The sequence below is a fragment of the Macaca fascicularis genome, chromosome 13 (assembly GCF_037993035.2).
Source record: "Macaca fascicularis isolate 582-1 chromosome 13, T2T-MFA8v1.1".
Classification (NCBI taxonomy): Eukaryota; Metazoa; Chordata; class Mammalia; order Primates; family Cercopithecidae; genus Macaca; species Macaca fascicularis.
Window position 1 is genome coordinate 1362826 of NC_088387.1, and position 27608 is coordinate 1390433.

At 48.5% G+C, this 27608-nt stretch overlaps 1 protein-coding gene across 2 annotated transcripts in view; it reads right to left on the minus strand.

The window, feature by feature from the left end:
• Positions 1-27291, minus strand: part of SNRNP200 (small nuclear ribonucleoprotein U5 subunit 200) — a 30627-nt gene extending 3336 nt beyond the window's left edge. Inside the window, exons 1-38 of one of the 2 annotated variants that reach the window (XM_005574983.5) lie at positions 27138-27291; positions 26453-26616; positions 24559-24730; positions 22571-22763; positions 22043-22098; positions 20669-20767; positions 20159-20311; positions 19947-20046; positions 19623-19759; positions 18975-19058; positions 18701-18874; positions 18271-18408; positions 17876-18031; positions 16822-16992; positions 14752-14945; positions 14410-14533; positions 13198-13347; positions 12839-12949; positions 12121-12252; positions 11765-11953; positions 11240-11437; positions 10661-10813; positions 10472-10552; positions 10098-10181; positions 9310-9416; positions 8885-9003; positions 8457-8611; positions 8180-8369; positions 7808-7981; positions 6679-6839; positions 5868-6095; positions 5327-5518; positions 5050-5228; positions 4716-4867; positions 3043-3151; positions 1063-1171; positions 424-613; positions 162-326 (exon numbers count right to left, since the gene is read on the minus strand). In XM_005574983.5, the coding sequence (XP_005575040.1) occupies positions 162-326; positions 424-613; positions 1063-1171; positions 3043-3151; positions 4716-4867; positions 5050-5228; positions 5327-5518; positions 5868-6095; positions 6679-6839; positions 7808-7981; positions 8180-8369; positions 8457-8611; positions 8885-9003; positions 9310-9416; positions 10098-10181; positions 10472-10552; positions 10661-10813; positions 11240-11437; positions 11765-11953; positions 12121-12252; positions 12839-12949; positions 13198-13347; positions 14410-14533; positions 14752-14945; positions 16822-16992; positions 17876-18031; positions 18271-18408; positions 18701-18874; positions 18975-19058; positions 19623-19759; positions 19947-20046; positions 20159-20311; positions 20669-20767; positions 22043-22098; positions 22571-22763; positions 24559-24730; positions 26453-26616; positions 27138-27182 (5488 nt within the window). In that variant the 5' untranslated portion in view covers positions 27183-27291. Of the gene's footprint in view, positions 1-161; positions 327-423; positions 614-1062; positions 1172-3042; positions 3152-4715; positions 4868-5049; positions 5229-5326; positions 5519-5723; positions 6096-6678; positions 6840-7807; positions 7982-8179; positions 8370-8456; positions 8612-8884; positions 9004-9309; positions 9417-10097; positions 10182-10471; positions 10553-10660; positions 10814-11239; positions 11438-11764; positions 11954-12120; positions 12253-12838; positions 12950-13197; positions 13348-14409; positions 14534-14751; positions 14946-16821; positions 16993-17875; positions 18032-18270; positions 18409-18700; positions 18875-18974; positions 19059-19622; positions 19760-19946; positions 20047-20158; positions 20312-20668; positions 20768-22042; positions 22099-22570; positions 22764-24558; positions 24731-26452; positions 26617-27137 lie in introns of those variants that run through there. The other variant, XR_012421863.1, reaches the window with a different exon arrangement.
• Positions 27292-27608: the final 317 nt, after the last annotated feature.

Genomic DNA, 27608 nt, shown 5'->3' on the forward strand with positions numbered 1-27608 from the left:
CGAAAGCAAGCGGAGAAGGAGCAGAACTGCCTGGGCTGCCCTGCTCTCCCCTGCAGTGTCATCCCGCTGACGGACACGGGCAGACCTCTCATCCCAGTGGGCTCCTGACCCCTGTGTGAGAAGGCTCCTACAGACAGGACCCGGGCCGTGCCGGGCCTCACCAATGGTGGTGTAGTTGATGTAATAGTAGGCAGCGATCATGCCCAGGTTCAGAGGTGCCACATCCATCTCGTCCTCGATGCTGATGCACTTGGACTGCTCCAGGTCACTCAGGGTCTGCTCCACCAGCTCTGACAAGTGGTCGGACAAGTGACGATGGGAGATGCCTATGGAGGTGAGAGGTGAGTGGGGAGCCTTGAGAAAACGCCCAGCAAAGGCTGTGGGAAGCACCAAAGAATCACGTGTGCTCCCAAGCCCACTGACCCTGCAGGTTGTAGTAATTGGGGTTCTGTGTCATGCGGCGGTACAGAAAGGTCCAGGTGAGGTAGTCCACAGCGTCCTGCTTGTTCTCAATGGTCTTGGTGACGATCTCAGCATTGAAGTGGTCATGCATACAGTGGTCCAGATGAGACTCCACTGGCAATGGCTCATATAAGAACTTCTTGAAGAAATCCTGTGGGTTGGAGAAGCAGCAGCATTAATCAAGAATTAGTGACAACATGGTCACAAAGGGCCAAGGGCAAATCAACAGGGCATGGTCCCCGTGCAAGACCTAACTAATACCAAAATGGAAGAAGCTACAGGTTTAGAAAGTGCGTCACTGGCGACAATACGCAGTGGGAACAGAGGCACAGCAAGTCACAAGGGCAGAGCAGCGGGCAGCCCAGTGAGGAAGGAGGGAACCAACTAGCGGGCAAAGCCCTCAACACGTGGAGCCAACGGCAGCAGCAAAAGCAAAAGGCAGCAAAATTCCAAACGGGTGGCAGGCTCGTTACAAAAGAATTGTGTAAATAAGAGAGACAGAAGTTAAGAGACTAAAATTACTGAAGACGTCTATCAAAAGGATTAAAGAATCCATTCTGAGGCTCTGGATCCAAGAGGCTGCATGAATCCAGGACTGACCTTCTTGGAGCCCTGACACATGATGACGCAGCGTCCCTCATCATCCTGCAAAGGGCGGTTGGCGTGACCCACCATCTGAAGCACGTCATAGATGGGGTAATCCACATAGCTGGTGACAGATGCGGGGAAAGAAGGAAAAGCCGCCTCAACACGGAGACCACGCTCAGGAGGCCCGACTCCCTTCGCCAATTAACAGTAAAATGTAAATACGGGGAGGCATGGTCAAATCACAGCACGACTCTGTTTATGAATCTCTGCACTTAGAACTGGCTTCACTGGCTGGCCTCTACATCATTTTAGCATTCAGTGTAAGGGCCATGAATTTGCTGCTCAAGTGCCATGAACCAAGCTACAAAACTATCTAATGCCAAAACCAAAATAACTTCCTATTCGAGGATCAAATATGTAAGTCAAACTTCCCAAACTTTTCTCCTTTAATTAAAAAAATTATTTATTTGTTTGTTTGTTTTTTGATAGAGCATCTTGCTCTACTGTCCATGCTGGAGTGCAGTGGCACAGCCACGGCTCACTGCAGCCTTGACCTCCTAGGCTCAAGGGATCCTCGCACTTCAGCCACCACAGGTGCGCACCGCCGCACTTTCCAAACTTCACAGCTGTGCATTTCATGAGTCATCAAGTCACCTGACTTTAACCCAACCTAGAAGCAGCCTCAAACATTAAAAATGAACCCGTAAATAAAATTCACTTCAAACTAATCCGCATTTCGGGAAAAAGTTATTAAGCATTGGGCCAGGCACCATAACTCACGCCTGTAATCCCGGCACTTTGGGTGGGTGAATCATTTGAGCTCAGGAGTTCAAGACCAGCCTGGGCAACACGGTGAAAACCCATCTATACAAAAAAAAAAAAAAAAAAAAAAAAAGCAAAAGTTAGCTGAGAGTGGCAGCACATGCTGGTAGTCCCAGCTACTTGGGAGACTGAGGCAGGATGATTGCTTGAGCCTGGGAGGCAGAGGCTGTAGTGGGCCGAGATCATACCACTGCATTCCAGCCTAAATGACAGAACAAGATTGTCTCAAAAAAAAAAAAAAAAAAAAAAAAAAAAAAGCAGATGTTTTTCTGAGAATGATTGACTCTTCTAACTTTTTTTTTTTTTTTTTTGAGATGAAGTCTCGCTCTGTTGCTCAGACTGGAGTGCAGTGGCGCGAGCTCGGCTCACTGCAACCTCCCCCTCCCGGGTTCAAGCGATTCTCCTGCTCAGCCTCCCAAGTAGCTGGGATTACAGGCGCGTGTCACCACACCTGGCCTTTTTTTTTTTTTGAGATGGAATCTCACTCTGTTGCCCAGGCTAGAATGCAATGGCACAATCTTGGCTCACTGCAACCTCTGCCTCCCAGGTTCAACTGATTCTCCTGCCTCAGCCTCCTGAGTAGCTGGAAGCACAAGCACGTGCCACCACGCTCAGCTAATTTTTATACTTTTAGTAGAGACGGGGTTTCACCGTGTTGGCCAGGCTGGTCTGGAACTCCTGACCTCAAGTGATCCGCCTGCCTCAGCCTCCCAAAGTGCTGGGATTACAGGCATGAGCCACCGCGCTCAGCACTCTTCTAGCTTCTTGTCAATCCGCCTGCCTCAGCCTCCCAAAGTGCTGGGATTACAGGCATGAGCCACCGCGCTCAGCACTCTTCTAGCTTCTTGTCACTATATAGGTGTATGACCTTGACCAAGTCGCTTTTCCTAATCTACAAGATGTTTGAGGTTAATGACCTAATGTCAAACATTCCTCCTGGCGCTAACTGCCTACCTCTCCCAACTGCGGAATGTGGAAGCACAATGACTAAAAAACAAATGTGAGCCTAGGTATTGAGACACAAAACTCCTAAATACTTGGCTCTGGTGGCATCTCAGCTGTTAACTTCCCTAACACCTTTCCTTCATCCTAGCTTGCTTTCTGTGTGTCTGCAGATTCACACTCATTTTAGGAAGATCTGGGCTAACACAGACCACCAGCTGTACTCACGCGTGGATCTTGCCATTGTAGTACTGGGTGTCCATGATGATTACCAGGTGGGCAGCCACGTTCATGCCCCAGCAGAGACTCCGAGAAGCCACCACCACCTGGATAGCCCCTGAGCAGAAAAGGGGAGAGAAGGCTGAGGACAGGGGTCTCTGGGTGAAGCAGGTTCACTACCTCATGGGCAGGCCGTGGCTTACCCTGTGTTACGTTTCAGAACTCACAGCAAGGCGGGCTAGGAACAAGGTCTAACATGAATGAGAGGTAACACATTGCTATGAGATAGCTCCACGCTGCTGGTGCCTTGCTCTGGGACTATCCAGGAGAAAACAAGTCATCATAGAACAGAACCCAAAGCCCAGGAACACCAAGGCATAACTACTGCTGATGGACTGCTCCTCTGACCGGAAAGTGCTAACACTCACGCAGCCATGGGCTGGCTCAGCCACGCCAGCAAACCGGAGGTCACTCTAAGCATGCCCCAAACAGGCAGATTCAAGGGCCAAAGAGTAACAGGAAGTGATTCTGGCAGGAGGATCTCCAATGAGGCTCCATTAAGCAGTGTTAAAAGGTAAATCTTTGCACAAAATGCCACAGGTCAACAAGGGACAGTGGCCAGCAAGAGTGTGCCCAAGGGAGAATCAGAGCTCTCCTGTGTGCTAATCTCTAAAGTCTAACGATCTTGGTGAGATGGTTTGGATCTGTGTCTCCACCAAATCTCATCGAACTGTAGTCCCCAGTGTTGGAGGAGGGACCTGGTGGGAGATAACTGGCCCACGGGGGCGGAGTTCTCATGAATGGTTTAGCACAACCCGCCCTTGGTACTGTCTAGCGAGTGAGTTCTCACAAGATCTGGTTGTTCAAGTGTGTAGCACCTCCCCACCCACTCTCTCGGTCCTGGCTCCTGCCATGTAAGATGCCTGCTTCCCGTTGGCCTTCCCTGAGGCATTCCCAGAAGCAGATGCCACCATGCTTCATGTACAGCCTCCAGAACTGTGGGTCAATTAAACCTCCTTTCTTTATAAATGACCCAGTCTCAAGTATTTCTTTATAGCAATGCAAGAATGAACTAATCCATGGAGAATCAGCAGTCTAGTGGCCAAAGGTCCTGGACTCTAGAAAACCAGGTTCTGAAATAGCACAACCCGACATGTCTGCCTGTTTTCTCACCTGTCTGAGATAGCACAGCCCGACGTGTCTGCCTGTTTTCTCACCTGTCTGTAATAGCACAACCCGACGTGTCTGCCTGTTTTCTCACCTGTCTGTAATAGCACAACCCGACGTGTCTGCCTGTTTTCTCACCTGTCTGTAATAGCACAGCCCGACGTGTCTGACTGTTTTCTCACCTGTCTGTAATAGCACAGCCCGACGTGTCTGCCTGTTTTCTCACCTGTCTGTAATAGCACAGCCCGACGTGTCTGACTGTTTTCTCACCTGTCTGTAATAGCACAGCCCGACGTGTCTGCCTGTTTTCTCACCTGGCAAGTAGGGACAGTGTTTGTCTCACCTGTCTCACGAGGCTCTCGGGAGGATCAAATGAGTTAACAGCTAAGAGTCCTAAACAGTATTCTGAAAAGGTCTAGTATGCTGTAGAGAAATACTGCCATCCGCACCCCTCAGGTTTACCACCACCATTTGGTGATGCCCTTGCTGTGCTCCCCTTCTGTGGCCTGACTCACCTGAACTAAAGAGCTGCTCCACTAGGCGCCGCTCCATGGGACTGAGCCCCTCATGCAGGTAGCCCACCCCATTCAGCAGCGTTTCCTTGAGCGTGCTGTCACTCAGCTTCTCCAGGTACGGAATCAGATCCTTCTCGGTGCAGTGCAAGAACCTGTGAGGCACAGGCAATGGCTCAGCTCAGAGTGGTCCAATTCCTGGCAGACATCCTGCCAGCTGTACAGAACCTGGCCCCGAGCCACATGGGCTAACCCCACCCTCATAAAGAGGGCACCCTTGGAGTGGGCCAGCCTCACTTAACCTAACCCCAGCCCCCAGACACCAGGCCCCGCCCACCTCTGCCGTTGGATGTCTGCCGCACACGTGGTGAGGATGTCAATGGCAGTGAGGCGGGTCTGCTTGCGAGACGGGACAAAGACAATGACAGGCTTCTTGGGCGAGTGCTTGGTGACAGCATGGTACACAGGCTTGGCCATGGACAGCAGGCGGGTTTGTGTATGGCTGATGTTGAAGCCCTGGCGACCGGGGAGAAGAAAACACACCAAGGTTATCAGACCTGGGCACTCAGGATCTACGTAGGACCCCACAGACGGATGAGGAGAGTGGGTCCTACCTGGATGTGCAGCTCCAAAGGGACGGGACGCACATTGGGGTGGAAGTTGAAGGTGGAGGTGGCGCTGCAGCCCAGCCAGTGGGCCACATCCTTGGCATTGGAGAGCGAAGAGCTGAGTGCCACAATGCGAATGGGCCGCTCAATCTGGGAGGAGATGTAGCGCATTCGGGAGCAGATCACTTCTAAGACAGGCTGGAAAGAGGGAGGGAGGGTCACTGCAGGCCGAGGCTCCCATCCTCTGCCTGGAGGTCCCCTTTGTGAACAGCCCAGCAGCCTCAAAATGACCTCGTTCTTCCTTCTAACTAGGAGCTCTCATGTTTTTGGTTCTACCTCCTCCACAGCAGCCAACCTCCACTAAACAATACTGTTTTCCTAAAGTACTACCAAAAAAGCTGACCTTGTCCCTTTGGAATAGGGCAGCAGGCAGAATCCTCCGGGGAGAAGCCCCAAGCCTCCGTCCTCAGACCCAAATGCAAGGCCCAATGCCAAGGTCACTCGGTCAGTCCCAGTCCCTCATCTGTGCTGCAAGGTCGCGCCATACCCCATTCTCGCCCCCGATAAGGTGGACCTCATCCACCACGAAGAGGTTGATGTTCTGCACGTTCTTGCGCTGCTTCCACCGCCGGGAAAGTATGTCCCACTTCTCGGGGGTGCTGATGATAATGTTCCCTTTGCCTAGCAGCTTCAGGTCTGTGCTGGTCTCTCCCGTCAGGAGTACCACCTTCTTGTTGAGCCTGTCCTGGAACTTCTCATACCAGTCCATGTATACCTGGCAGGCAGAGGAGGGAGGCCGAACAACATGAGGTCATACCAGGCATCTTTCACTTACCTGAGGAAAACCTGAGATGCCAGAGACCTGCTGATCTCAAGCTACGTTCTAATCCCACAGCAGCCTTTATGTGATGGGGCAGCTTTTCTTTCTTTTTTTTTTTTTTTTTTGAGATGAAGTCTCACTCTCGTTGCCCAGGCTGGAGTGCAGTGGTGCAATCTTGGCTCACTGCAACCTCCGCCTCCCGGGTTCAAGCAATTCTCCTGCCTCAGCCTCCCGAGTAGCTGGGATTACAGGCGCGTGCCAGCACACCCAGCTAGTTTTTGTATTTTTAGTAGAGACGGGGTTTCACCATGTTGGCCAGGCTGGTCTCGAACTCCTGATCTCAGGAGATCTGCCCGCCTCGGCCTCCCAAAGTGCTGGGATTACAGGCGTGAGCCACCACGCCTCGCTGGGGCGGCTTTTCTTTAATACACAAACTGAAGAAATGACCCTGCAAATTTCCGGCCTAAAAAAGCCTTCATATGGAATCACAGATGAAATGCTTCTGGGCAAATTCACGTGATACAGCGCCATGTCATACCTGCTCTGCCAGGGCCTCCATGGGGGTGATGTACACACAGCGCCCCTCTGAGCTCTGCAGCAGCATCCGCAGGATGGCAAACTCTGCACAAATGGTCTTCCCACTGCCCGTGGGGGCCCCCACAAACACGTTGTCGTCACTGTTGTACACGGTGTTAAACACTGGAAACCAACAGAAAGAAGCAGTGTGAGTACCAAGAGGGAAGAAGAGACGGACTGGGACGTGGACCACTTGTCAAAACAAAGGACAACATAAGAAATGAAGTCAGGCAGTTCTGGAGTGCAGACAGAGGAGCAGTGGCATCCGAGCCTCTAACTCCAGGCCGGCCCTGCTGTACCCCCTCACCTGCTACCACTTAACAGGTAAAGGGGAAGAGGCCAAGATCAAGAGCCCAGGTCCCCTGGAGATGTGTGGGATGACAACAAAAGCAAAGCAAAAGAAGCCACACATTGTTCTTTGCTTCTCAGGGACTAGGATGCAGGACAGAAAGGAACTGGATCCCTTTCTCTGCCCCTTCAACACTCTCCTACATTTCCTAGAAACAGCCTAAGGTAGAAAGTAAGAGCCTTAGCCCTGGCATCAACACTGAATTAAAATACAAGTTCTATTTACCAGTTGGTTCAACTGGGGCACCCCCTATGCCTCAGTTCCTCACCTATAAAATGGAACGCTAATGGCAGTATCTCCAACAGTGACTCCTTTTAGGCTTGGTGGGAGGAGTAAGAGACAAAACACTGGTGATGTACTCAGCCAAGGACTGAGACCACAGTGCCTGCTCTGTGAATGTCCCTGTTATTTATCATGATGTGGGGGAGGAGGCCTCAGTGCCACGCCATGGTTCTGATTCAATACTTGAGTGCCAGGGGCAGGCCTCTAAGCCCCCTGGGCCTGAGAAATAACCATGCCATGTAAGGCCTTGCTCTACTGCCCCTCCACAGTGACACATGCAGAGCAGCAAAGAAACCAAGGCTTCTGACAAAGGAAAAAGTCCCGGTAGGCCCCAGGGGTCACGCTGAGGAGCTCCCAGGCCTACCAAGTGCCTGAGCGCCCCCACTCCCCTGCCTGCCACAGAACACATCTGTCTCCTGGTGACTTCAAAAGCCTCCAGAGGAGGGATGGAAACACTTACCCTGGGTTTGGATGGGATTGAAGAAAGGAAATTTATCTTGGTAAAGACTCTCAAAGGCGCTGTTTCTCAGAGCAGACACGGGCAAGGGCTGCAGGTCCAAAAGCTCGGTTGGAGGTGGGTACTTCTCCGGCAAGATCAGGTGCCGGAAGGAGACAGGCAGCTGGGTCTCACAAGCTACCAGAAAAGAAGCAGGAAGGAGATAAGCTCTCTTTACCTCACTGGCCTCTAGATCCCCTCCATGGACACTGGAAACCTAGGCAGCATATGTATCACTCTGTCCCCAGCAAAGGCAAGCCCGGGACAAAGTGCAAGACATTCTTCTACTGTCCTTGGAGGGACTGTTCCTGGGGACTCGAGAGAGGAGACACTCACAGAGCCAGCGGTCAGACACCACTCGGATGAAGTACTGAGGGGGCAACGGCTCAAAGACCGGCACGAAGAACGTAATGAGGTGCTCATCCTGGGCGTACTTGGCCTTGAGGAGAAAATACTCATGGTGCAGAATCACCTCGCTGTCCACGTCCTCCACCAGAATCCAGAAAGCCTCGGATGAACCATGCACCTGCCAACAGAAGCAAGGGTGAAAGGAACGCGAGTCAACGTAGACAGCGCGCCACCAATCCAGCTCCTCTGCCCAGCAGAGCCTCACCTTCTCATCCCACTGGAAGTCCGGCGTGATGGTCAGCTCCACCTTCAGGGTGGAGCGTGTGATAGGCTGCAGGTGCACCGACAACTCCAACTTGGGAAACAGATGGACGTATTTGTGGATGGTCTTCCCCATCTTTGGCATGCGGATAAGCTCCCCTACGAGGAAATGCGAGTACTAAGGCTACAGCCCAGCCTGCCCACTATCCGGCAAACTGGGCCTGAGGGCCACTGCAGGAAAGGAGTAGGGCCTTCCCTTTATGGTCAGTGGAGCCCAGGATTCCAAGTCCCCAGACCAAGGGCCAGCCCTTCAATGGGACCTGGGGAGGGAACACAGGATACTAACGCACAGGGCTAGGAACGGAAGACTGCGTAGGCAGACTGGGAGAGACACCCAGGCAGTGAAGACAAGGGCAAGAGCATCTCACACACCGATCTCATTATGATTCAGGTCGTACAGACGCTCAAAGGGGAAATTCTTCTTCTCAATCTTCTTCACTACTTCCTCAGGGAGTTTCCGGAACTGGCGCAGAGGACACATGGACTGCCACCTATCCAGGAAGGAGGCAAAGCTGTTGGTCCCTTCTGCAGGGATGTGACAAACCGTCCACATCATGGCTTCCGAAAGTTCAGCAGTGACCACACAAGACACAGTGATTAAAGGCAGACACTGACGCTGTGCCAGCCCTGGCCTCCACCTTTCTCCTACCCCCCGGCCCGACCACAGAGGGCCTTCCCTCTTCTCAACATGCAACAAGGTTCAGATCAGACTTCAGACGTCGGGTCTGGAGATCAGACGACCCTTGGGCTGGGGACCCCACTCATGGGCACCAGCATCCGGATCACTGGGTCCTTACATGCGTTTGTCGATCATCTTGCAGAGATTCAGCGTCTTGTCTGTAAGCTGTGCCCAACCTCGGTTCAGGACAATTTCAAATATCGCTCGCATCAACCGGCCAGCCGACTAGGCAAAGAAGCATCATTCCCACTGTTAAGTCTTGACTATCCCCAAGCCTGTGAGCCACTCTGCACACGGTTTCATTACCTCCAGCTCTGACACAACCACCCACCCCAACTCAAAGGCAAAGTCCCCCGTCTTTACGCCTTTCTCCCTCCTATACAGTAGATGTCTGCCGAATGGGGAACAATTAGAAAAGTGCGGCTCAAGGTCACCGCACAACATTTTAACCTAACATTCACTGCATGATTTTAAAGCTTTTGACTCATTTAGCATTTAGAGTTCTAGGAAGAGTTGAGGGTACAGTGACCTGTCCTTAGAGGTAAAGATGAAGAGCAGCTAATAAAACCCCGCGCCGTTTTTGGATTTATTTATGAGCTGTGCAGCAACAGTGGGACATCACTTCGCTGCCGGGAAGCAGACACCGTGTGCTGTGGCTCTTCCTGTCTGAGGGCCTGTGGAGCCTTGAAGCCTTCCCTCTTAAGGTCTTACCTTTCCCACGTGCTCAAGATGTGTACTACAGAGTGGCTGTACCACACATGCACCAACCAATGACCCCGCAAGAGCAGAACTGAACACTCCTTCCATCTCACTAGCATCAGGCCTCCTTTTCCCAGCAGGCACACAGAACACAGGGACTGAACTGTTCAGCCCCTTCTCACAGCTCCCATACAACTCCACCCTCACCTGTGTGACATACACCATGTCAGCCATCAGGGCAAAGCCCTCCAATTTCAGCTGCGAGATGAAGGCTTGCAGAAGAACATTGATCTGTAAAGAAGCAAAATCAGCCAGCAGGAGACCAACCACTGAACAGTCCAAGAAAGGGAATTACATTTCTGCTCTGAGCATCCAGGCCAGGTGAGATCTTCTACAGGTCTTGATTTACAAATACTAAATAATTGTTATTTCATATAAAAAGAACATGCGAGAAGGCTGCAAAAACTAGGAGAACTGAGCAGGCTACCACACATGAACCCAAATTCAAGGTTCATCTTTTAGAAGATTATGAAAACCACTTAATCCTCATCCTGACCAAAGCAAAGAGGAGCGGCGCTCACCTTGGCGCTGGGTTCCTCGATGCTCTCTTTTACAGGGATGGGCACCCTCTCCAGCAACTTCTGCAGCTCCAGCTTCTCCTCCTGCCACAAGCAGGAAAAGGTCAAGGGAAAGCCTTGTGGCCGAGGAGGGAAACCATTCAGCAACTCGCTGAGCACCAACTCCCCGCCCCAGCACACTGCATAGCTCACCTCTCTCACTGTGATGTTCTTGAACTCAGAGGATAACGAGAAGACTCGGAAGAGCTCAATCTCACTCAGGGTGGGCTTCAGCAGCTGGTTGTAAGTCTGCACAGTGTCATTGGTGATGTAGTAGTGGCTGGCTATACGGCCCAGTTCTGTCACCTGGAGAGAAGGTTGGCTCAATCCAGTGCTGACTACTAATGAGCTCCCGCCTCTAACTGTGGACCGTAAGTTATTGTCTTATAGGTTTTTTTGTGCGATTTTTGGTAAAGTATATGACTCAATGTCCTATAAGTTATTGTCCTAATAGGACAACTGGATGAAGTCACAGCAGTGCAAGTGCCAGGCCAGGCCCAGGCACATGAAGAAAAATGGCACAATAAGCTGACCCATAGTGAAATGATGCCTGCACAGACAAGACAGCTAAATTATCCACTTCGAGTTACAGGAAAAGCAACCACTTTTCTGCTGTTCTAAGCAACGGGTGATTAGACAGGCAGTGCTCACGTCGAGAGCAATCTGGAAAATCTTCTCCTGGGCCAGTAACTTTTGCTGAGACCTTTGCCTCAAAACCCTCACCCCACGCACCTGGAAGTTGCCCGTCTTCTTGTCGTACTTGACCAGATTGTTCTTGTCCAGCATCAGGGCAGCCGTGTGAACCAGATCTAGTCGGCGCTGGTCCAGCAGGGGATCTCCCTTGAGGTCATCATGAGAGATGCCATAGAGGGTTGGGGACCGCAGCATTCGGATATACAGGTAGGCATAGCCCAGCCAGTTCACTGCGTCCTACAAGACACAGCTCATGGTTCTTAGTATGAAGAAACTCTTGATGTCCAAATGAAAGGCTACCATGAATTGCTTAGAAATTCCCAGCTACAACGATGCATATTACATCATATTCTCAATGTGTTCAGCATTTCATTAGTAAAAACATCTAAGCATCTTCTAAGATCTTGGTAACAAGGGGAACTATCTGCCAGACCCAAGATGTGGGTGCAGGGACGGAAAGCCTCGGACGCTGCTGTCCCGCGGCACAATAGGGACCGACCCACACCTGGTGCCTTGGTGTCTGTGGGGAAGGCATGAAGCACAACAGGCAGAGTCCTCCCATACCTTGGCATTCTGGACATTCCCCAGCACGATTTCTGCGTTGAGCATGTCAGGAAGCTTTGAAACCATCTGGCTCTCAATAGGAAGCTGTTGGTTGAGGAGGGACAGGTAGTACTGCAGCTCCCCATGAGACGTGATGAGGATGCCTTCGCCCTTGGTGTCATACTGGGGTCTTCCAGCACGTCCCAGCATCTAGATCAGGGACAGCGAACCAAGAATGCTATAGCAAGAGAATGTGTGATTTTGATGCAGGGATCTACATTACAGAACTAGGCCTCTGATCTGCCAGCTTTACAGCATCTCTGCATTTCAGGCGAGGATATCGATCCCCACTGAGGATAAACTCAAAGGCTCTGTACCTGCAGAATGTCCAGTGCTCCCAGTTCTGTCCAACGTCCCTTCTCTGGACTGTACACCTGGGTGCCTTTGATGATGACCGTATGTGCAGGGAGATTCACACCCCAAGCTAGAGTTGCTGTGGAAACTAAAACCTACAGAGGCAAAGCAAGGCAATGAGAAGAGATGCCACCATCAGGGGTTAATATCCCCGGCTTCTCTAGGCAGTTGGCCTCAGAGCTTCTATCAGACTAGCCAGTGGGGTGTGGGGGGTCCCCGTACTTGTCAATGTGACACTAGAATAAAGAGGAAAGGTTTCTTTGGGTTCTTCATCTATTCAGGAACGAACATTTCAAGGTTCCGGAGGCACAAGTGCAGACCTGTATTAAACCACCTTAAAGTTACTAGAAAAGGTCAAGCAGAGGCTATCCGGAAAGAGGGAATGACAAGGCCACGTACGCCCCCATGAAGCACTGTTTGGAGCTATCTGAAGTCACCAAAGTGCTTGCTTCACTATGCTTCTCAGACCGTCCGAAACTCACTCATCTTCCCTCACACAAGGTGTGAAGAGTTGGGAGAGTGGCATAAGGTTCTATTTATTGTATCCACCACAACCCTCCGACCTGGGCTAGCTGGGCCAGAAGCAATAAAGTACCAGGAGCAAACATGGCACAACCTTGACACTGCCAGTCTTCTGAAGTACGTCCCACCTGCTCCTCCAAAAGCTTTGCACTCCCTCACCTGAATATGTTTATCAGCAAAAAGATCCTCCACGAGTGTTCGGTCAACCCTGGTCATGCCTGCATGATGAATAGCAAAGCCATAAGGCAGAAGATCCTTCAGCTCTAGGTTCTGTGGAACAAACGACCAGGGATGAGGTGAGCCTTCCTGTAGGACTCACCCAAGGACTAAGGAAATCTCTTCCCATGAGACCCTGCCCCTTAACTACTATGTGGAATAGTAATAATCACATCCAGACAATCAACCTTAACCCATGGGAAACAACAGTACCATAGTCTAGTCCTAGAGGAGCTGTCTGAGGCCTCAGATGGACACGGCTGCCAGATAGGCATGAGGGAACCCAGCCGGCCCCTCCTCACCTTGCACTGCTCCGCTTCTGTTCGCAGGACTTCCGTGGAGGCTGAGCCCTCCCTCAGAAACAGACCCAGAGTGTCCTTCTCTAGGCACATGTCCCGGATGGCCCTGGCCGTCTTTCCAGTCTCCTTCCGGGAGTGGACAAACACCAGCACCTAAGGAGAAGCCACAGTTTGCCACAGTCACGAGACACTAACAGCCCCAGGGCACCTGTGGCAGGAAGCAGAAGTTGCACCATCACCACCAGAAGCCAAGGTCCTGGAGAGGGGAAAGGGCAGGAATGTGGGCAGGCTCAGAGGAAGCCTCAACAGGGCTGGAAAGACTTCAAGGGAATGCACCCACCAAGTTCACAGTTCTGGAACTGAGAAATTAACTAACTTCAACATCCTACCTTGCACAGCAAGTTTAAATAGACTATGACTACAAATTCAGGCCTCTCAACTCAGAATTTATGTTCAAGCACCTAACAAGAGTCAAAGATGCATGAAAATGTGTCTGCAAAATAACAGCTAAAACATTCTACTACTCAAAAAAGGATTTAGGAAATAAGTCTGAGACTAGTACAGTGTTGTAGGAAATGAAGTCTTCCTAGCATTTAGTGCCAAGAAAAGATCTGTCTCTTCATATAAATTCATATGCTTCATTTCATCAGACAAAAAAAAATATAAAACCAGTCACTTTCCCTTTTTTGTCTTAGTTAACACTGCTCGACTTTCAATTTTAAAATTCTATCATACTGTCTAGTAAAATGCCCTCTTCACTAGTTTTTCATTTTCCTCTTATTGTCTTGTATTTTTAGTGTAAGCGATCCCAAACCTTTTATGGAGGGACCCTGGATAATGTGAATGGACAAAACAATTATCTGGGACTGGGGATTGCTTGATGGGGGGATTTTTAATTCTCCAAACTCTCTAATGGTTGTAAGGCTATTCAGGTTATCCATTTCATCTGGGCTGAGTTTTGCTAGTTAACTAGTAGTTGTTGGAGAACTGGTTCATTTCTTCTGAATTTTTAAAGTTATGAGCATAAAGCTACTCATAGTATTACCTTATTATCTTTCCAGTGGCTATAGGTTCTGTAGTAATATCCCATTTCATAGCTGATATTGGTGATTTATGTTGTGTCTTCTTTTAATTTCTGTCAATCTTCCCAAATTATTGGTAAATCAAACATTTGAAAGAACAGGGTTCAAGAGTAACCACAAACCATGGGCAAACCTGATTTTTCCCAGCATGTTCCATGATTTTTTCATAGACGATTTCATTCATGATCTGGAAACGCTTGATAGCTTTTTTCTCTGTGATACCCACATACGTCTGTTCCAGAGGCACTGGACGGAAGCTAGAAGTTCAACAGTTAGACAAATGAGGCTTTGGCGGAAAACACTGAGGGAATAAACAGTCTTTTTCCCGCCCCAAGAGCAATATTCCTCCTTCTTGATTCACAGCACATCAAACCCAAAGGCCCTTCTAAAACCCAACACAGCAGCACTCCTTGGAAAAGGGGAAGGAGAGCAGGATGGTCACCTTGGCAGAACTTTGCCCAGTCTTTTCTGATACCTGTTGTCAAAGTAAAAGAGACCCTTGGCAGGGTCAACACGTAGAAAGGTGGCTACGTCTTCATAGTTGGGTAGGGTGGCACTGAGGCCAATGAGTCGGACATCCTCCTGGGTCATCTCAATGTTTCGGATGGCCCTGGCCACCAAAGCTTCTAAGACAGGACCTCTGTCATCGTGGAGAAGATGGATCTCATCCTGTGGAATTGGAGGATAGCAATTACCTCTAGCACTAGAGATATGTAGTTCCTTTTCCCGGACTTGTCCCATATTGTAGGCACATAACCTAATATGCCTAAGGAAAAACACACGGGATCCCAAGCCAGAGATGCCCAAAGGATGGAGACAATATTTACCACGAAATACTCCAGAAAGCAACAGACTCTGACCATGAGTTGCTTTGGTACAGTTCAGTGACATACTTTGTAATAAGAAATTCTGAAACTCAGATAAATGAGTTTACAACTTTACTTAAAGGTAAACTTCTTTACGAAAAAGGATATAAATATGATCTGATCAGAAACTTCACCTCTGGCAGTTATAGTTCCCAAGAACAAAAGCTATCATGCATCAAATGATGCGTTCTCACCGTCTAAAGCAGTGCTTCTCAAATTTTATTAAGTATCCCAAAGCCGGGGATGTTGTTAAAATGCAGATTGCATTCAGCAGGTGTGGGGTGAGGCCACAAATCCTGCATTTCTAACAAGCTCCTATTTCATGCTGCTGCTTCTACGACGCCCACCATGGATTAGGCTTCAAGCAGCAAAGCTCTAAAGCAGGGGCCAGAAACTTTTTTTTTTTTAAAGTCAGATGCTCCATCTCAAAGAAAAAAAAGCCAGGTGCAGTGGCTCACGCCTGTAATCCCAGCACTTTGGGAGACCGAGGTAGGTGGATCACCCAAGGCCAGGAGTTTGAGACCAGCCCGGCCATTATGGCGAAACCCCGTCTCTACTGAAAATACAAAAATTTAACTGGGCGTGGTGGCGGGCGACTGTAATCCCAGCTACTCAGGAGGCTGCGGCAGGAGAATTGCTGGAACCCGGGCGGTGGAGGCTGTAGTGAGCTGAGATCATACCACTGCACTCCAGCCTGGGCAACAAGAGCAAAACTCTGCCTAAAAAAAAAAAAAGCCAGATAGTCAGTATTTCAGGCTTTGGGCCATGCAGCCCCTATTGCAAATACTCAGCTCTGCCATTGCAGCACAAAAGCCGCTGTAAATAATACATAAACAAATGGATATAATTATGTTCCAACAGAACAAAGCCAGTAGCCACAGACTGCCAACCCCTGCTCCAGAACACTGAAAACCGACATGCGAAGTCTCTCTTCTCGCTTTTCCCAGACAACTGAAACTACACTCAGACTTAGTCACTAATCTCTGGAAGCTTCTGTGTATACGGAATACAATATCCCGATTCCTCATTCATTCCCTCAGAGAATGGATTCTTTTCCTTATAAAGCCCTTCATGATGTTGCATATGATGGTTTTTTGTCTATCTGTTTACATTTGTTTCAAAATATTTCAGATATCGTTTCTCGGCCTTTTGGCTAAGATCAAGTGTAGTAAAATATTTCAGACATAAAAAATATATACAAAGAATAACGTGGCAAGCTGGACGGAGTGGCTCACGCTTGTAATCTCAGCACTTTGGGAGGCTGAAGTGCGCAGATCACGAGGTCAGGAGTTCGAGGCCAGCCTGGCCAACACAGTGAAACCCAGTCTCTACTAAAAATACAAAAATCAGCTTGGCCTGCTGGCAGACACCTGTAATCCCAGCTACTGGGGAGGCTGAGGCAGGGGAATCACTTGAACTTGGGAGGCAGAGACTGCAGTGAGCCGAGGTTGTGCCACTGTACTCAGCCTGGGCAACAGAGCTACACTCCATCTCAAAACATAAATAAATAAATAAATAATAAAAATAAATAAATAACATGGCAAACATAAGCTGACAATAACTGTCATTACAAGGGCTAGTGCTACAGAAAAGGCAGCAAAGAAACATTTTGCATGAAAACCCAGCACACCCTCCTTGACACAACTGGACTCTATGTTCTATGAGCGCTCCCAACTCACCAGAATGATGAGCCGCACCAGTTGGGTGTAGGTGCGCTCGCCACCCTTGCGGGTGATGATGTCCCACTTCTCGGGGGTGCAGACGATGATCTGAGTGGCACTGATCTCTTCTTTGCACAACTGGTGGTCCCCAGTCAGCTCAGCAACAGTGATGCCGTAAGTGGCCAGACGCTGTGGGAGGAAAACTACATCAGGCAGGAGTGCTTGAAGGGGCCTGGACACCACGCTTTCTGTTTGGGCGGTTGGAGTGTAGGGCCTTGGGAGCAGGCATCAACCCATCAGGTGAACACAAGGCGAATCAGATCTTATGAGCATATCTTCCTCAAACAAACAGAAACTTAACTCAGGCAAATAAAGCAGACAAAAGATCTCTCGGGGCCAGGCACGGTGGCTCACGCCTGTAATCCTAGCACTTTCAGAGGCCAGTGAGGGTAGAATGCTTGAGCCCAGGAATTCTAGACCATGGTGAAACCCTGTCCCTACAAAACACATAAAAATTAGCTAATCTGGTAGCACATGTCTATAATCCCAGCTACTAGGAAGGCTGAAGTGGCAGGATCACTTGAGCCTGGGAGGTCAAGGCTGCAGTGAGCCATGATTGTACCACTGCACTCTAGCTTGGGTGACAGCAAGACCCTGTCTCAAAAAAAAAAAAAAGATCTCTGGGAACTCTGTACACAAGAGGAAGAAATGGCAACTTGTAGATAACAAGACCTAGAGTAACACCACTAGGTCTATTATTATCCACATCCATTTGATGTTTCATAAATACGTCAATAACACAAATGATACCAACTGCAGGAAATTGCCATGGAGAGGATGAAAGAAAGATGCTAACCCTTGTAAAAGATGGCTCAGGACAGTCTTACTTCAGAAACTCTGTACCTGGGTTCAGTTCCATCTTAGAAATGGGGAGAGAAAAATAAAAAATAAAAACAATCCCAGGAGGCATTCCAGAGATGCCCCAATACAAAAAGCGGTGAGGTCCAGGCCCGGCCACAACACTTTGACAGCTGCGCCCCGTATCCTCTGGAGGAAAGTTCTACTCCCTCACCTTTCCAAAGCTGCCCACCATCTCCTGCACCAAGGAGCGCATGGGGGCAATGTAGATAATCTTGAAGTCATCCACATTGATGGTGCCGTCCATGTTGATGTGTTTCCCAATCTCTCGGAGCATGCACATCAGGGCCACGTTGGTCTTCCCAGCACCCTACGGGAGAGGTCAGGGATGAGAACGCCTGTTCACCTGGTTATTCTCACTGCCCTAACTTCCACGGGCTTATTTCCCAAACAGAGAATAGAATTTTTCCTGGGTACTTTATCCTACCATTTAACCTCTTTTCCATCAAAGGACAAAGAATTAGGGGGTGGGGTGGAAATAAAAAACAATCTTCCAACAGAAACTCCACCCATATTCCCCAAGAAAAAAGCAGGCAGGGTGGCGCTTACAGTAGGAGCACACAGCAGCAGATTCTCATCCGTCTCGAGGGCAGCACGGTAGAGCTTACTCTGGATCCGATTCAGTGTTTTGAAGCCCTCAAACCCAGCCTGGGCATACTTTGGAAGCTTTTCCACCGGAAGCAGTTGCTAGAAGAAAAGAAGCGCCATCGGTATCATGTTGGCAGCATCCCTGAGCAGACTGGTTTTGTGGGATTGCCAGGATTTTGTTCCCTGGCAATCTCTTTGCATAACTCTCCATTAAAGGTCAGTCCAGAGATCAATATTGTCCCCTGGGCTCAAAATCAGAATGGGAAAATTCTGTTGCAGCTTTCAGCCCTAAAATAAACTATATATGAAACAAAGCTACATTCTGGTCAATGGTTGAAATACAAACCAGGAGGCGAACTAAGCAGAGAACTGAGGAAAGCAATTCACTTACTTCTTCTGAGCCAAAGGGCTTGGGCTTCAGAGCAGGCACATGCACCTCTTCGTAGCCCTTACGCTGGCGACGGAAGGATCCATCAGGAAGCTGACAGCGTTTATTGGCCATAAAGTGGCTCCCTTGGGTAAATACCAGGTCCTCCAAGTCCAGAACCTGCCGTGGAGCCAGTGCCTGGGAATGTGAAAGACAAAAACCCCAAGGAAGTGAGCAAGCCGAGCAAGCGCGTTTTCCACCCAACAAGGCCTGGGACGTAAATCGCCCTGGATCCTACCTCTCCACCCTGGTCGAGATCCATGGTTTCCAGATCTGTGTCCATTCGAGACTGACGCACTCGCTCTCTCCGGGATCTCTCCTCCTGTAGCGGACGAAGATGAAAATCACAAAAACAATTCATCAGTATCACAGGTTCTTGTCCTTTTCTGTCCCTGCTTAGCTAATACTTCAGTCACAGGTGCTCACTAATAAGTCACCAAACAGAAAGACAACGCTTTACATGGGGACCACCAGAATGATCAGAGCAAACACACAGCTTTAAAGGGGCAATGCGCAGTACAGGGATGCCGGAAATAGACATTCTGTAATTAAGTACCAAGGGCTACCCCTGAGGGGTAAAAGTGTGGGTTCTGTTAAGCAAGCACATGTGTTCTGTTACTCTATTTTAGTAAACACCATGTATTTACTGTGCAATTAAACAATAAAGATCCCCATAGTGCTGGTGAAAGACAGCAGCAGGTCACTGGTCTAACGACCAAACCAATGTGGATGTGTTGATTCTAACCTGTATGCACTGACAAATCCCGAAAAATTTAGAGAAATTACTTTTTCAACTTCCACTTTTAATATGAATTTAGCTTCATGCTGCAATCTTCTAGCCACTGTTAGCTCAGAAATCTGACAGATAAACCAACGCAGTCCTTACTCGGATCAGATCCTCCTTCTCGGTTTCGTGGAGCTGGTAGAGGAACTTGGATAGCTCTGGGTCAGCTTCCATCTTTCCCATAATCCTTTCCTTTTCAGCTTCACTTTGTGCACTGGCCAGCAAGGTACAGTATAAAACTACCCACAACAAAAGGAACAAAGGAAAAGTGAAGAGGAGGAAGTAAGGCAAAAAACCTTCATCCTTAGAGTAGAAAGAAGAAAAATAAAAGAAACAAGCACTTAGGTTGTGAAAACAACAGAATCTCCATCTCACACACGCACACATATGTACTCACTCTGCAAGAAGAGCCCACCATATACTCACTCATCATCCTGTGCTGCCGCAACACTTTAATGAAATCAAAGGTGTTGAAACCAAGCAGCAGAACCAGCTGGTTCTCACACTCCCGATCGTCACTGGCCGTCTGCAGAGAGAAGGCAACACCACCACTAAGGACAAAGCCATCTGCCACTTCATACGCTGTCCCCATGTGCCAAGATACACTACACATACAACTATTGTTATCTTGGCCATACCTTCAAAATCTCCAATACTTCATCTGCCTTCTTCTGCGACACGATGGCATCATCATAGAAACGACTGAGCTGCCGCTGTAGCCAAAATGCATCAATATCCCGAGGGTGCAAATCCTTCTTCTTGGAACTCATCAGTTCACCTGAGGCCACGAGCTACAAAAGTAACCAGGCATTTAGCTCACCAGGTCTCTGCCAGCCTAGAGCACTTTGCCACCACCCTGCAACCAAGTTCTACTTGCCACCCCACAGGCCACCTTCTGTGAGGACTTCCCAGAGGGAAAAACTCTGGAATACTGAGTTCAGAATACCAGACTAAGACTTCATCAACATACATCTTTGGGAAGGAAGAAAACCGACTGAAATCTTAAGAAACTCTAGACACTAAGTGTTTATTATGGTTCACTCTAGCAAAAGGCGGCTCAATAAATGTAACAGGACCTAGGCATGGGGAAGAAGCACTAACACCCAGAAGTAACCTTGCAGCAATGAGAAAAAGCAAACTGAACTTACATTAGCCGAGAGGGTGCAGCGCACAACAGCCTCATCCCCTTCCATGTCATCATCAGATGCCTCTTCTCGAACCTCCCCGTACACATCTTCATCACCTTCCTGTGGAAATGGCCCCAACTCAACCATTATCTGGAGCTGATCCTGCATCACCACAGAACCTCTCCCTCAAGTCACCCTAAATTAGCTCAATGGTTAGAGAAATGGCTTTGGGGTGAAACCGAGAGCCTACTGGAACCAAGGTCAGCCTTATTCCAGTGGACATGTAATAGAAAGACTGCTTGGCACAGACTTATTAGATGCACCTACTTTCTGTTTCTTACCTTAGGCTGCCACAATGGCAATCAACTGGACCATAGCCTTTTTCTAATACACAAACAATCAACACTCAAAAACAGTGATCAGCTAACAGAAGAGAAGAGCTATGCAGAGGCACGTCTGGGAAAGCAGATGGTGACTCGGGAATGAAGAGATCACACTAAGCTTGCTCACCACTCCATTTACTCATACACTGCACATTAGGCATACTTGGCACAGTGTCATAGTCAAAGCAGGTGCTTCAGTAACGAGCACTGCTAAATGAATGAACTGCTACAAGCAAAGCAGTTTGTTGCTACTTAAAATCATCAAATCCTATTAACTATACTGTAGGAAGTGGCTTAGCAAACACCTATTGAAATCGCCTCATTTTATAGAAAGAGAAACTGAGGCAAAATGACCTGCCAAGATACAGGACTCAAATTCAGAAGTCTTGGCTCCTAGTCCTCTAACTCTCCCCATGCAACCCCTTCTTCCAGCCCTGGTATATATACCAGGGATCCATTTTCCCTTTCAGGAGCCAAATCTACTCACTGAGAACTCTAAGGCACTCTGTAATTTTTTCAAAGTACCCCACTTATTCCTATTTATATTCAAGGAATTCTATTAGACGGTAAACATTAACTCCAGTGACTTAACCATGTACGAACTACAGCCATGCTCTAAGGCAAATGTGCAATCTTTTGAAACAGGCAGTGGGGACACAGTAATGAAAAAAGGGAAAATATTGTAATACGTTTAAAATGCAGTAAAACATAGCAGATACATTCTCAAAGTATTCACTGTACTTTATCTTTTGTCTTTCTTTTTGCTGATCCACTTGGTATATTTTAAATAATTACGTTGCTTTACATTTGTTAGTTTAAATTTGCTGTAGAAAAGTTAAAAGATAACTGCATTTTTTTTAAGCAAAAGAACATATAATGCCTAAGTCTGAAACCCACACACCACCATAAAATGTATCTGGTTTAAACTAGGGAGCTTCTTTACACTACAAGGGGTCCCTTTACCTTCATCAACTTCAAAAACAAGAATGGACTGGGCCTGTTTATCACTCACCTCCTCATCAGACTCAAACTGCACATTCACACCATATGTCTCATCAATGTTGTCATCTGAAACGACGAAGGATTAGAAAAAGAGGGCAGTGAATGGCTAGTAAAACAAGCCACTCTGGAGCCAATGTCCTCCCCAACTACCTCTCCTCAGGAAAGATCTAAGTGCTAAGGACACACACAGGCACTTAGATGATCAACACGAGAGAGCCACCTATGCTGCCACTGCCAAGACCTTCTCCACCTGCCAGCCCTGGAGTCAGCCCAGCTCTGCTTGCTCAACCACTTGAGCCCCCAAGGCTCTGCCCACATTTTCTCCCATATTCTACACAACAAAAGGGTCTCAGAGTAAGGAACAGCTGCTGAAATCTAGGGATTCTGGTGTCTATCAATTATAACTCTTCAAAAAACACACAACAAATTATGGGAACTCACTGACACTAAGGTTTTTAAATGAATGATGCTAGAAGATGCATACTTAGGGGTCAACAACAACCAGTTAACATGATCAGGACATAAAGAGCTCACTTACCCATATTTTGGATTTCCTTGTCTCCACCATAGTCGGTGATCTTTTTTCCCAAGTTCACTAGCACGTGGTATCTGGTATCATCTGTTTGACCCAGCAGCAGGTCAATCTCCTTTCGCCTTTCCTTGTCCCGCAGCTTTTCATTCTTTAGAACAGCTAGAACCTCATCAGCTGCCCCACAAAGGATATCACGTGGCTGGTAGCAAGAAACAACCAATCAATATTGAGAATGATGACAGACAGAACATCACCAACCAGGTTTATGTGGCGGCAGGATGCAAACAGCCACACTTTCTCAAAACCTGTTGCATACTAGGCTCTGATCTTTCTCATTAATGCTGATTTAAAATGCCACAACTAAAGGAAGACTCATCTGTTTTTAAAAAGATTAGCTAGGTGGCCTCAAGCAGCAGGACACAGCTTCCACAACAGCTTGCCACATCTCCAGGTGGCAGTCACTTGGCAGATCTCCTCTAGCCTGCCACACTTTTGTAATTCTTTGTCCTCACTTCCTCTAGCACCCACATCAACAGAGCTCCTCAGACTCATAATGGTCCCCAATCTAATCACACATGTGTAACGGTTAGGAACACAGATTCTAGATATAAACTATCTGGATCGTATCTTGGCTCTGCCAAATACTACTTCTGTGACTTGGGAAAATTACTTAATTATTCTTGCCTCACATCTCTCTTCTATAAAATGGAAAATGAGTATTAACAGCACCTATTCACGGAGTTACATGAGGGGGTGAGAGAAAGACACGTGCTGTTCCACACAAATCGAGTGCTCAGTAAATACAAGCCCCTTCTGCAGACCAGTACATCCCACAAGGGGATCCAGAGGCAAGGTTCATCTGGAGCCTCCCAGTTGTGACCCTCTCCTTTTCTGACACACGGTCTCATCCTCTGGCCGCCTCGCTCTGAGAATATAGAAATAAAGCAAACTTGGCCGGCTGTGGTGGCTTGCAACTGTAACCCCGGCACTTTGGGAGGCCGAGGCGGGTGGATCACGAGGTCAGGAGATCGAGACCATCCTGGCTAACACGGTGAAACCCCATCTCTACCAAAAATACAAAAAATTAGCCGGATGTGGTGGCAGGCGCCTGTAGTCCCAGCTACTCGGGAGGCTGAGGCAGGAGAATGGCACGAACCTGGGAGGCAGAGCCTGCAGTGAGCCGAGATCGCGCCACTGCACTCCAGCCTGGGCAGCAGAGCGAGACTCCAACTCAAAAAAAAAAAAAGAAATAAAGCAAATTTGTTTTTTCTATACTTTTACAACAATTAACACAGAAGGCTTCTGTGACAATTCCTCCCCACCAGCAACCAATCCAAAAATTGTGCAGTGGACACAAGCTGGTGTCCTCAAATTCAATTCCGTTCCAACACTAACTACCTGGAGATAAGAGTCAGATCCCACAGGCTGAGGACTCAGTCCCACAAGCCTGCCTTCCACTCCATGATGCCAATCACAAGCACAGGTTGTGTGACCTGTGCTTCTCACTGTACAGCTACAAATCGAGCTTTCCACAATCCCCTTTTGGGATTCAACTACTGTGCTAGAACAGATCGGGACACACTTACTTTTACTGTAAGGCATATTACAAAAGATGCCTACCAACAGACAACAGACGGAAGAGGTGCACAGGGCAGGCATGTGGCAAAGGGTATCATGTGGGAAAGGGTATGGCGCTGCCAGGCCCTCTCAGGCGCACCACCCTCCGGAAACCTCCATGTGTGCAGCTATCCGCAAACTCTCTAAACCTAGTCCTTTTGGGGTTTTTATGGGGGCTTCATTACATAGGCAGATTGATTAAATGACCAGCCTCCATTCTGAAGCTATCTAGGTGCTGCCTAGATAGCTTAACTCATCAGTTAACTCATCAGCAGACAAAAAGACGCTTATCACTTCGAAGATTCCAAGGATCATAGAAGCTGTATGCCGGGAAATGAAACAAAGACCGAATATATATTTCACAATATCACACTCACCTGGTCCCCAAGAGCAGCCTGGATGAAGCTGAGCAGCACCTCATAGGTCTCCCGGGTCTCCTTAGTTTTGGGTTTGTAGATGATACCCACCATCTCATCAATGCCCTCCGACAGCAGAGTGTAACCCTTCATCTTGTTGATGTCATGCCGGTCCTCATCACGCTTTCTTCGCCTGGTGGACACGTGACGGTGAATGGCAGAACCTTTCCTCCCCGAGGGAAGACTGGATCAAGCCCACCCTCCTCTCCTCAGCTTCATGGCAGGAAGTTAATATCTGAAAACCGGTACCTGAGCCTCAGCAAATGATTCCTATTGGACCTTGATCACTTGCAGGAGTATTTCTTTATGGGACCCAGTGACAGAAAGAAAAATTCCCCATCGTCTTCTCACTAGATACACTACACATTACAGTGAGATATGTTTCTCATTTAAAACATGCAACCCTGGCCGGGCGCGGTGGCTCAAGCCTGTAATCCCAGCACTTTGGGAGGCCGAGACGGGCGGATCACGAGGTCAGGAGATCGAGACCATCCTGGATAACACGGTGAAACCCCGTCTCTACTAAAAAATACAAAAAACTAGCCAGGCGAGGTGGCGGGCGCCTGTAGTCCCAGCTACTCGGGAGGCTGAGACAGGAGAATGGTGTAAACCCGAGAGGCGGAGCTTGCAGTGAGCCGAGATCGCAGCCACTGCACTCCAGCCTGGGTGACAGAGCCAGACTCCGTCTCAAAAAAAAAAAAAAAAAAAAAAAAAAACATGCAACCCTTTGGTCAGGTGCAGTGCTTGACGCCTGTAATCCCAGCACTTTGGGAGGCCGAGGTGGGCGGATCACCTGAGGTCAGGAGTTCAAGACCAGCCTGGCCAACATGGCGAAACCCTGTCTCTACTAAAAATACAAAAATTAGCCGGGCACGGTGGCGAGCACCTGTAATCCCAGCTACTCAGGAGGCGGAGGCAGGAGAATCACTGGAACCCGGGAGGTGGAGGTTGCAGTGAGCAGACATCACGCCACTGCACTCCAGCCTGGGTGACAGAACGAGACACCATCTCCAAAAAAAAAAAAAAGAAGTATAACCCTTCTCAAAAAAAAAAAAGGACAACCCTTCATACATTGTATGAGACTATTATATAATAGGATTTTGACTAGTTTTTCATCTCTCAAATGCATTTTCCTTTTCTAACTAGAGAAACAAGCTCTAACAGAATCTACTGCCGTTGACTATCAACCAATTATAACAAAACTGGAAAAGAAGATATAGCACAAAGTGGAGATAATGTATTAACTCATTTCAAACATACTTTAATCAAACTAAGCCCATGAATTTTGGAAACATCATCATAGGAAAGCGAGCAAGACACCAAGATATTCAAGATCAAAAGATAATGGTGAGGTAAAGGTAAGTTTTGAAATGCGTCCCCAAGAAATATTTAAGAAAAGAAAAAAAGAAAAAAAATGCAAAATAAGAAAAAAAACTGTCTTTCATACCATGGATGCTTAAATTAGTTTGTAACAACAAAATAGGTAAGAAGTGGACAAGAGTAAAGGGAAAAAATAGGGGTAGAAAGTTAGTAATGGAAAAAAAAAAAAAAAGAAAAAGAATTACTGGGACATAGGAATAGCAAGGGTCTTGAAAATACCCTGAAGAAAAGTAAGATCTGTCTATGGACTAGAAACACACATGTAAGAAAAAGGTACCAATAAGTTATTTTCCACTTCAGGTACACTTTTTAAGGCCAAAAAAATCTTTAAACTCTCCTGTTCTGTTTTTACCTTCACTAAACCGTTTTAATGCCACTGATCTTACACCAAGCATTCCGGCCAAAATGCTGCTCGAATGTTAAAGAGAAGAGACTTTGGATCTGAAGGAAAAAATAGTATTCCCTTAGCACTCACTTGGCTCTTCTTTCCTCCTGCATCTGCGGTTTGGTCCGTTGAGCCTTGTCTCCCATACGTGTGCCCTCCAGCTTCCCAACAAGGGACAGCACCTCTCCTGTGGGTTCATCCCGGCGGGTCCGGTCAATGAGAGAGCGGTCAGCTTGGAGCACAAGATTTGAGTTCTGAAAAGATCAAAACATTATTGAAGCTTTGACATGAGCAGGGCCAGTTCCTACTATCACAGTTACCCCAGCTGATGGAAGAATCGTAGTAGCTAGTTGCTTATAATCGCTAATCGTAATAATGATATTTTCCTTAAGAACTGCATGGTATGACGCTGTGCAGAAGCATAGAGCTGAATAAGTCTTACGGCCTGTCGAATCAGCTAAGCAATTCTTGTTCCTAACAGTGCCCATCATAACCCACATCTGGGAAAAGTGGTGAGTGGGTTGGGAGTGAAGTGTGGAAGGGGGCGGGCTTAGCGTTGAAGGGACTCGAGAAACTCCTCCTAGAGAGATCTTAGCACTCCCCAGACCCCCGTAGGTTACTCACGTCATCAAATAACCCCCACCTTCACCGCGATTCCACTTCCCCTCCGTTTTCGTGGCTCTCCTGGAGGCCTTCAGACTGAAACTCTCTTTTTCAGCCTCCCCCTCCCCACTGGACTCCTGAGCCTGGAATCCTCCCACGAGCCCAAACGTACCGCCTTGTACTCGTACTGCAGACTACGGGCGGTTACATCCGCCATGGCCGCGGCTGCTTGGAGACTTCAGGCCTCCACGCCCCCCAGCCGCACGCTGCAAACGGCCGTGGACCTCCGCTCCCGCCGCGCCGGTACGACGCAGGAAAGACGCACTGGGGGAAGGAAAAGAAACGGGCTCCCTTCCGCTTCCGGGTCGCGCCCCGGAAGTGTGGGCGGGGCGTGTCCCTGGCGTATGCGCGGGGCTTCCCGCAGCCCTCTGAGTGGGATGTGTGGGCCTGGTGCATTTGGGTCCCCGAATCCCTAGACCCGCGCACTCTGGTTCCGGCCGCCCGCAGGCCCCAAGGACCCAGGGCCCGTGCTCTCCCCGACCTCAGTCTCCAGCCCCCCGGCACCCCTCACATCGTAACGAACGTACGGCCGCTTAGCCCCTGTCCCGTCCCAAGACCTTTCCTTCCGCTTCCTTCCTCTTTG